Source organism: Helicoverpa zea, chromosome 8, assembly GCF_022581195.2.
Source record: "Helicoverpa zea isolate HzStark_Cry1AcR chromosome 8, ilHelZeax1.1, whole genome shotgun sequence".
Taxonomy (NCBI): Eukaryota; Metazoa; Arthropoda; class Insecta; order Lepidoptera; family Noctuidae; genus Helicoverpa; species Helicoverpa zea.
In genome coordinates this window covers 3,627,584-3,637,714 of record NC_061459.1, presented here as the reverse complement: position 1 = coordinate 3,637,714, position 10,131 = coordinate 3,627,584, and the positions used below count along the sequence as shown (strand labels likewise).

General features: G+C 35.2%; 2 protein-coding genes across 3 annotated transcripts; both read right to left on the bottom strand.

Moving 5' to 3' along the window:
- Window positions 1–1,493: 1,493 nt before the first annotated feature.
- LOC124632498 lies at window positions 1,494–3,014 on the bottom strand. The gene is made up of 4 exons (XM_047167357.1): window positions 2,842–3,014; window positions 2,663–2,728; window positions 2,355–2,411; window positions 1,494–1,621 (listed from the first exon to the last, which is right to left on the bottom strand). Exons 1-4 carry the CDS (start codon window positions 2,915–2,917, stop codon window positions 1,506–1,508), a joined length of 315 nt encoding a protein of 104 aa, XP_047023313.1. The 5' UTR covers window positions 2,918–3,014; the 3' UTR covers window positions 1,494–1,505.
- Window positions 3,015–3,864: 850 nt separating this feature from the next.
- LOC124632497 (tenascin-like) lies at window positions 3,865–9,388 on the bottom strand. Of its 2 annotated transcripts, XM_047167354.1 has the most exons (18): window positions 9,270–9,388; window positions 8,987–9,127; window positions 8,704–8,847; window positions 8,391–8,438; window positions 8,174–8,314; window positions 7,962–8,096; window positions 7,676–7,729; window positions 7,458–7,598; window positions 7,136–7,189; window positions 6,916–7,053; window positions 6,631–6,684; window positions 6,413–6,553; window positions 6,091–6,144; window positions 5,868–6,008; window positions 5,654–5,794; window positions 5,435–5,575; window positions 5,216–5,356; window positions 3,865–4,242 (listed from the first exon to the last, which is right to left on the bottom strand). In XM_047167354.1, the coding sequence occupies exons 1-18, from the start codon at window positions 9,346–9,348 to the stop codon at window positions 4,094–4,096; spliced, it is 2,037 nt and encodes a 678-aa protein (XP_047023310.1). In that variant the 5' UTR covers window positions 9,349–9,388; the 3' UTR covers window positions 3,865–4,093. The 2 variants fall into 2 exon arrangements, with proteins under 2 accessions (XP_047023310.1, XP_047023311.1); XM_047167355.1 differs by lacking the exons at window positions 5,868–6,008; window positions 6,091–6,144.
- Window positions 9,389–10,131: the final 743 nt, after the last annotated feature.

Below are 10,131 nucleotides of genomic sequence, written 5' to 3'. Positions count from 1 at the left end.
AGCGCTTTTCCAATAACAAGTGCCTTGAAAATGAAAGCTTTTATAGGCCGTAAATGGAAAATTATGACCGAGTGACCGAGCTAATATCGAGGTGTCAGTGTGATGGGCTACTTACGTAAGAAGGGTGCTAATTGTATGACGTTCCGTTAATCAGATTATTTTCGAAGTAATGATGTAAGATATGTTTTTGGTTTTATGAAGGTTGTGGTGGAAGAATTCGTAGTTAGTAGAAGTTTTAAAAATATATCATTATGTAGCTGCTGTCGCGGTGGCCTAGTGGGTAAAGAACCAACCTATCGAGTATGAGGGTGTTGGTTCGATTCTAGGTCAGGCAAGTACCAATGCAACTTTTCTAAGTTTGTATGTACTTTCTAAGTATATCTTGGACACCAATGGCTGATAAAAGGTGAAGAAAAACATCTTGAGGAAACCTGGACTATTAAGTCTGAAATCACCAACCCGCATTGAGCAAGCGTGGTGATTAATGCTCAATCCTTCTCCGTGTGAGAGGAGGCCTGTGCCCAGCAGTGGGACGATAAAAAAAGGCTTTAACAGTAACAGCAAGAACTTTAAAAAAAGCACTGGAGCCTTTTTTGAATTGATAGTCTTTAACTTACTACTACTAATACCTCGATCGGTTTCAGTTGAAAAAAAATTGTTTGCTAATTTGCTTAACATAAGTAGTCGCTGCTAAAAGAGTAATTTTACACGTAAGACTCGGCTGAAACAAAGGCTCGTTTCGGGAACTCGCAGCAGACATATTTGTTATTTAATCTTTGATCAGGGCCACTTCTCCGAGTTCACAGATAACAATCGACAAACTCTGGAGACGTTGTCCTTCAAGTTAATTGTAAGAACTTGTACAAAGGGCCGGCTCTCTCTCAGAAGGTAAGGTACTCAACGCCTGCCTATCGTTCGTTTTATTCTTTGACGTCCTCAAGACGAATTTTTTTTCATTCGTACGTCCAACTTTTATTTTGATTGTTAAGTTTAAGTTGGCGGAAAGTTTCCTACAAAAAGTGCGGCTTTCCGTTTAGCTTGCGATCAAACGAAATGAAAAATTCGCAATTCATTTAGGAAAACCTTTTTTTGTTTGTTTTGAAATTTCATCAGGAGTTCGATAAAGTTGAAAATCAACAGTCTTTCAGTTTCAATAGTTTGTTATTGTTGACTGTGGATTAAATTTCATTTGAAGTTAGCTCTGAAGGCTCAAAAAATATAAAGCTTTTGGTGATGAAGTCAGATATATTTATTCAAACTATATTTTACAAAAAAAGGTATGCTGAACAAAATTAAAAAATTGTAACAATATCCTTTAACATAACTTTGTTCTGGCAAAGGTAAGTTTCATGCGATTTAAAACTTTTAAGTACTTAATGTATGACGACATGAAAAAAAGGTTTTAACGAAATAATAAGTAACAATGTTTCTGAATACTAAAAGTGACACAATACTAATGTCTTATTTATCAAAAGAGAAATAAAAGAACCTTGTATTTTTTAATTTTAAAAGCATGCACATATAGTATTGCTAAGACATCTACCACCGAGGTTACCGAGGCGACGGCAGTGTTCATTGCAAACCCAGAATAAGCAAGTTCTTGCCGAGGACACCATCAGATCTGCGAAAGTAAATACAGGATTGTTAATACTACATCATTTGTTTAGCTTTTCCCAACTATATAGGCGGCTTCTAGTCTCACCGGATGCAACTTAGTAATAGTTTTTTTGTCCAAAATTGCCTATCTGACCTCCTCAACCAGGTTGGTTGGGCAGGTTGCCCGAACAACCTGGTATCCTTTGCTAAAACTGTTTATCAGATTATCAGATTACATATCTAGCTTGTTGTATTACCCGTAACGACTGTCCGTGAGCCGATCGGGCTAAGTGTTGTTCGTCCTTATCATCGATATAACCACGCGGTTGTTACTTACTACTAACATCGTAGTGTAAATGCTACTGACAATATAAACGTTTTATAAAAGAAATGATAATGAAAAAATGTGATCACAATGAAACTATCATACACATGTTTACAATGCATAAAAGGATAACACAGAGAACGAAAGAGGAAACGACGTAGAGAAAAGAAAGCTAGATAGTGGAGTGAAATACGCAGATATAGTCGGTTGCGTGGCGGAAGGGTTGTTAGAAAGAGTTACGCGGCCCTGGTACATAAAGGTCTTAAGAAGGAACATGATGGGTTTTTGTCAGTAAGAGTCTGATATTCCTCACGATGCCAACCCACAGCGGGTGGAGACTTTTGATGATTTCCCATAAAAAAGGTATAGTCGGTTTTCTCGATAGATGGTTGGTTCCTAGATGTATGTCACAAGTTAAAAATGTATACAGTACCTTCATTTGTTCTTAAGATTCCTTGTTCATCCCATGCATCGGCGGAGAAGGAAGGCTCTGAAGTTAAATATATAGTTATTAATATATCAGCAGAAAAATTATGTGTAAAAGGTTTATTTGCTAGTCATTTTGATTTCATATAGTAAACAATCTGGCAAATATGCAGAACTTTGAACTGTCGACTTTGTCTTGTCCAAATTATAGCATAGCTGTGAGATACTTATTTAAAATAATTTTGTTTTCAATGAAGTTAAAGAAATTAAAATAATGAATTAAGAGAAAATAAAAAACAATGTAAATAGAAATACCTTCAGCATTAAGGGAGTTGTCGTTGTAGTCACTCTTTTCAGACAACAATACGGCTTCAGGATCACCTAAGTATTACAAAAAAACATTAAGTTAGAAACATACATTTTTGAAGCTATTGACAACAAAAAGACTCGACCACAATAACAGTGGCCGGTGAAAAAAAAACAAAAGAAATTACCTTTTCGCTCATTGACAAGCACAGCTGCATTGATGACGCATACTGCGGCGAGGACAAAGATTATTTTAGACAACATGGCTCCTACACTCAAGACGTCTGCTATTGACACCGATATACTTCAAGAGTCCTCCTTTTGCTGGTTTTTAAAGGAACCTTTGCGTCACTTCACCGGCGGGGACTTCACCTGAATAATCTTTTCACTAACGCAATCTTACCTACTGATAAGCCCCAGTAATTAATTTTGACTACTGAAATATGATAAGGATAAAGAGATTAAGATATTTGTTTAAACTTTGATGGTGCCTTTTCCTTGTTTTTTCTGTTTTGTTGTATCTGTTAACAGTTACCAGACATTTCGATAAACTTCGATCAATGATCCATCAATTGGTCTGACAAAACTCTAAGTAAACTGTTGAGATTGTACCAATCGTAATTTTAAGTTAAGTAAGAAAGTGCTAGAAGATAGGGCTTAAGATAAGAAGTATTTCTAAATGAAAACTCATAAATTCATTGGGTAGTTGTTTTTGTAGAATTGTATTAGGAATTAGGAGTAATAATAGTTTAAAATCTTCACAAATTGAGATTTCATAAGGTTACAGGTTTTATCAACAACAACAAAACTACACATAGGTGAGGTACGTAGGTATACGTACATATTTTATATTAGTTATTATTTATATTGATTTTCAACACTGTAAGAAAACAATAATGCTTAATTTAATTTAATAAAGCAAAGATATAAATTGCAATAATGAACGGTTGAAGACTTCGTCAGATATGTAAGAAGGAACAGTATTTTAATTTATGATATAGTTGAAAGAATGTGATTCCACCAAAACGATGGGAGATTAAGTATCAGCAGGTTAGTTGTGGAATATATAATACCGAGGATTATTAGAGTACATTTCTGCATAAGCTTGTCATGGTATTGAAAATTTACATAAATATATATAGCATTTCTTATTCTTGGCTGTAGATCGTGCTTTAGATTCTTATAAGGTACGAAAAACTAAAAGAGTTTCGTTATCAAATAAAGAATGTTTATTCACACTAGAGACTATATTATGACAATGTGAACATTATAGTAATATGACATATTTACTTACTAACAAAATGCAAAGGTACTTTGGAATTACTTATATTTCTATGACAAATTGAGGTTTCATAAGTTTACAAGTAACATACTATGTATACACTTCAAATGAGATACTCTCTAATAAACCAGGTAAAAATTGTAAAACAAACTCGACCTTCACATGACCTTGCATTTGCAAATTCCTTTCTTACAGGTGCCATCTGCCAATCCAATTTTGGTGCAATGCTTGTAGCATACGTCCGAGTTACAGCGAAGTTTGTCAAAAATGCCCGGGATCCTCGGTTCAGGTAGTGACGGCTCTTGAACTGAAAAATTCAATTAAAATAAAAATAAAATTTCGGAGTACCATACTGTATCAACTAAAAAACGAAGAAGAAGTCGTCGTTGAAGTCGTGGTGGCCTAGTGGGTAAAGAACCAACCTCTCGAGTATGTCGGTGTAGGTTCGATTCCAGGTCAGGCAAGTACCAATGCAACTTTTCTAAGTTTGTATGTACTTTCTAAGTATATCTTGGAACCCAATGGCTGATAAAAAGGTGAAGGAAAACATCTTGAGGAAACCTGGACTATATAGTCTGAAATCACCAACCCTTCTCAATCCTTCTCCGTGTGAGAGGAGGCCTGTGCCCAGCGGTTGGACGATAAAAAAGGCTGTAACAGTAACATTCTGTATACTGGAAACTTTTGGTCAGCCGATAGTTTATTTAGGCTCATAAATCAGCATGAAGATGAATAGTGGTACGCACATGAGAAAGATCATATATATACATAGCTGGTATCAGACCGACTGAAAACTTAAATCTCAATTTTTAAAAATATTTACCAACCATCGTGTCAACTGTCGGCCGACTGTTTAGTGAGCAGTCTGCTATATACTCTTATAAAGAAAATGTAAAATTAAAGAGAAAAATAAACAATCATGGCATCAGACAGAAGTACCTTCTGCGTCACGGTGGTAATAGTCACATACACAACGACCATTCACACAAACGCCAATGGTGGCCAAGTTTGCGATACTGTTGGTAGCACTCTAAAGGACCGCAGTCACTACTCTTGCTTGAACCATCAGCTTCGTAATAATTTGTTACAAATACAATACAAAATGTTTTATTTCTGTACCAAAGTATTTTAACATTTAATTTGTGATTGGAGCCTCCTTTTAAGCAAGTAATGCCTGTGTTAGGAGACTCCGCTCTTCTGTTATGTATTGAACATTGAAATAATATATCAAAATACATGTTTTTAGTTAGTCGGTCCAATGTTTATTATAAAAATGATACCTTGCATGTCACGTAAGATGTCGCACTTGCAGCGACCATTGACGCATGCACCACCTGGAAAGCCGATATTGCGACACCGTTGGTCGCACCCTATGGGACTGCAGTCGTTATACTCGGTTGCGGAATCAAGCTCGTATTCATCTGCCAAAATAAAATTATTAAAAATTTACTTTACACTTTTAAATAAAAAATGTACTACGTTGAAAATTAAAATAATACCTTGTGTGTCACGTAAGATGTCGCACTTGCAGCGACCATTAACGCAGACGCCACCATGAAAGCCGATTCTGCGACACTGCTGGTCGCACCCTATAGGGCTGCAGTCGTCGTACTTGGTTGCAGGGTCAAGCTCGTATTCATCTGTCAAAATAATATTATTAAAATATTACTTTACACTTTTAAATAAAAAATTTACTTCGTTGAACATTAAATTAATACCTTGTATGTCACGTAAGATGTCGCATTTGCAGCGACCATTGACGCAAGCACCACCTGGAAAGCCGATATTGCGACACCGTTGGTCGCACCCTATAGGACTGCAGTCGCTATACTTGGGTGAAGCATCGAGCTCGAAATCATCTGTTAAAATATACATATTTGTTAATATTTAGTTTTCCTTTTTTACTTGGAACTATTTCGAATACGAAAATACCTTCTGCATTACGGAAATTGTCGCACTTGCAGCGACCATTGACGCAGGCGCCACCGGGGAACTTGAGTCTGCGACAACGTTGGTCGCACTCTGCAGGGTTGCAGCTACTCTTCTTGTTAGCCAATTCAGATTCGAACTCATCTGTTATTTTAGAATAATTGTTATTTTAGAATAATGAATAGATAATTATTTTATTTAAAACCAATAAAAGCTTGTTACGTACCTTGCAACGGAACGAAATCTACTACAGTCGGTATGGAATTATCGGTAATTTGATCTGAAAACAAAGAAGGATTTTATAAGTATTTCACTAAACAATTTTGTGATAATAATTACCCTAAAATATGCCTTCAAAAAGTTTTATAATAGACATCCATATTACATGAAATTCATAGCTTAGGAACTTCTCTGAAATTGGGCAAAATTACAGACGTGTTTGAAAAACGACGTACCTCTATATTTAATTAGTTTAGTATTAGATTAGCATCCAGTACAAAAGGTTTGTGTGAATTTCCGTACAGGATAAATTAAAAATGTATACAAACCTTCAGCATTTCGGAAATTGTCGCACTTGCAGCGACCATTGACGCAGGCGCCACCGGGGAACTTGAGTCTGCGACAACGTTGGTCGCACTCTGTAGGGTTGCAGCTACTCTTCTTGTTAGCAAAGTCAGACTCGAAGTCATCTGGTACAATAATTATTATTTTAGAATAATTTATCATTCATTCTTTGGCTTAAAACCAATAAAAACGTGTTACATACCTTGCAACGGAACGAAATCTACTACAGTTGGTATGGAATTATCGGTGATTTGTTCTGAAAACAAAGAAGGATTTTATCTGCATTTCATTGAACAATTTTGTGATAATAGTTACCCTAAAGATGGCTTTTAAAAGTTTAATACTAAATATCCATGTTACATGATAATCTTAATTCAGAAACTCAAATGAAAAAGAGCAAACATATTTAATTAGTTAAGTATCAGTTTCACAGGTAGTATAGAAAGTTCCTTTTTAGTTTTTGTGTAGGACAAAATTTCATACAAACCTGCATTACGGAAATTGTCGCACTTGCAGCGACCATTGACGCAGGCGCCACCGGGGAACTTGAGTCTGCGACAACGTTGGTCGCACTCTGTAGGGTTGCAGTTACTCTTCTTGTTAGCCAATTCAGATTCGAACTCATCTGTTATTTTAGAATAATTGACATTTTAGAATAATGAATAGTTAATTATTTTATTTAAAACCAATAAAAGCTTGTTACATACCTTGCAACGGAACGAAATCTACTGCAGTTGGTATGGAATTATCGGTAATTAGATCTGAAAACAAAGAAGGATTTTATAAGTATTTCACTAAACAATTTTGTGATAATAGTTACCCTAAAATATGCCTTCAAAAAGTTTTATAATAGACATCCATATTACATGAAATTCATAGCTTAGGAACTTCTCTGAAATTGGGCAAAATTACAGACGTGTTTGAAAAACGACGTACCTCTATATTTAATTAGTTTAGTATTAGATTAGCATCCAGTACAAAAGGTTTGTGTGAATTTCCGTACAGGATAAATTAAAAATGTATACAAACCTTCAGCATTTCGGAAATTGTCGCACTTGCAGCGACCATTGACGCAGGCGCCACCGGGGAACTTGAGTCTGCGACAACGTTGGTCGCACTCTGTAGGGTTGCAGCTACTCTTCTTGTTAGCAAAGTCAGACTCGAAGTCATCTGGTACAATAATTATTATTTTAGAATAATTTATCATTCATTCTTTGGCTTAAAACCAATAAAAACGTGTTACATACCTTGCAACGGAACGAAATCTACTACAGTTGGTATGGAATGATCGGTAATTTGATCTGAAAACAAAGAAGGATTTCATTAGTATTTCACTCAACAATTTTGTGTTAATAGTTACCCTAAAATATGTCTCCAAAAAGTTTAATAATGAACATCCAATTTATATGATAGTCATTATTCAGGAACTCAAATGAAAAAGAGCAAACATATTTAATTAGTTAAGTATCAGTTTCACAGGTAGTATAGAAAGTTCCTTTTTAGTTTTTGTGTAGGACAAAATTTCATACAAACCTGCATTACGGAAATTGTCGCACTTGCAGCGACCATTGACGCAGGCGCCACCGGGGAACTTGAGTCTGCGACAACGTTGGTCGCACTCTGCAGGGTTGCAGCTACTCTTCTTGTTTACAAGCTCAGGCTCGAGATCTGAAGATAAAAATAACAAATCATTAATTTAAGAATTATTTTTTTTAAGGAATTAATTAAGAATGCCACTACAATACCTTGTGCAATAGTACTGTTGTTGCATTTGCATCGACCATTGACGCAGGCGCCACCGGTGAATTTGAGTATGCGACAGAATTTATCACACCTTGTAGAATTACATTCCCACTTCTTTTTATCCAGCTCAGAATCAACCTCATCTGTTCGAAAAGTATGTTGATTAATTACGAAGAATTGTATGATAATAGTGTGTGGGTGATAACAAATTATTCGTACCTATTTGTGGCGTGTTGTCTTGTTCGGCGTTGTTATTTTCAGGAATTCCTAGTAAATAGATAAACATTTGATACTTAGTTTTAATATTTCCCTATCATAAGATCATTTGTAAAACGATCAATAGTTCAATCTTTAGAAATAAACTATTTCAGATTGATAAACATTTTGATATTTATAAAGACAAGAAATTTTATGAATAATAAAGCTTCACAACTGCTGGTGGAAAGATCAATTATTATTATGATTATGAAACTATAAATCTATATTAAAGCTAATAAATAATAATAGCTTCCGATTGATAAGAATCTTTAACCTGTCATTCTTTGTAAGTAAAAACACTGGCATTCTCCTTTTACGCAGAGACCAGCCGGATATTTGTGTAAAGAACATGCCACGATGCAAGGCCAGTTAAAACAAGGCATTTTACGCTGTAAGCGGGAATTTTCAGACACCTCAACTAGAAAAGGGAAGAGAAATCAGAGTTGTACAAAGATGAATAAATACATCTTTTAAATAAAATATGCAAAAGAATAAAGTTAGATGAAACTAATATGGAGCAACGAATATCTAATAAAAAAAAAATACGAAAATAATACCTTCTGCATTACGGAAATTGTCGCACTTGCAGCGACCATTGACGCAGGCGCCACCGGGGAACTTGAGTCTGCGACAACGTTGGTCGCACTCTGTAGGGTTGCAGTCACTCTTCGCTGACAATAATCCAATGTCAGGATCATCTATAACGATAAAATAACAAAATAAATAACCATATACTTTTATAGCTATAAACAATTTATTAAAATACTAGATCACAATTTCAAATTGCTCTGTGAATCATTTAGATTTTTTAATGTAATTTAATTTAGTCGCTATAGTTACCATCATAAACATTGACGATCACAGTCGCATTGATAACGCTAACTGTTGCAAGAACAAAAACTAATATTTTAGGTAACATATCTTCAGCTTAGACTACTTCGTTTGTAACTGATACCGATGCAAATACTTCAAGTGTCTTCCTGTTAGCTTTTATATAGGAACCGTTGCTTAATCGGGACTTCACCTATGTAAAAAGTCCTTTTATGAGTCAGGCTACATCCCGTCCTGTAGATATTGAACTACAGATAAGTGTCGGTAATTATTATTAGATTGAGAAATATTTGCAGTAATCATTGGGTGTGTCGAAACTATGGGCAGGAATTCTTGGTATCGGACAGTATGCAGTTGTAAGTTTAAAAAATTATCACCTGTGTTGATAGTGAGTTAGTCAGCCAAGCCTTTCTATACTCTTCCAGGTGTTATCAAATGTTTTTATTTAATTAGTGTTTGAGCTTTGAAGAATTAGGTATTATTAGCACGATATGGCTGGTGTTCCAGAAAAAAAAAAAAACAGTTTTCGGGGATTTAACTTTAGCAGACCTTGAAAGCGGGGCATTACCTTTCAGCAACGTTTGTTTAGGTGGTCATGTTATTCATCGGTTTTAGTCACTTTAATTACTTACCGCGAAAAAATGGTTTATATTTTGTAAACTATATTTTTGGGCAAAAATAAATTTAATTGAGTCACAGTCATTAACTTTATGTAACTTTACAAATTTTAGGGAAATCCCTTGGGACTATGACTCAATGTAGAGACATATTACACGATTTTTGGAGACATCAAAAGAAACGCTAGATTGATTGAGTAAGAGACGATATAATTAGAAATGAAATTTTGAGATGTTGTGTAATAGGAAAGTAG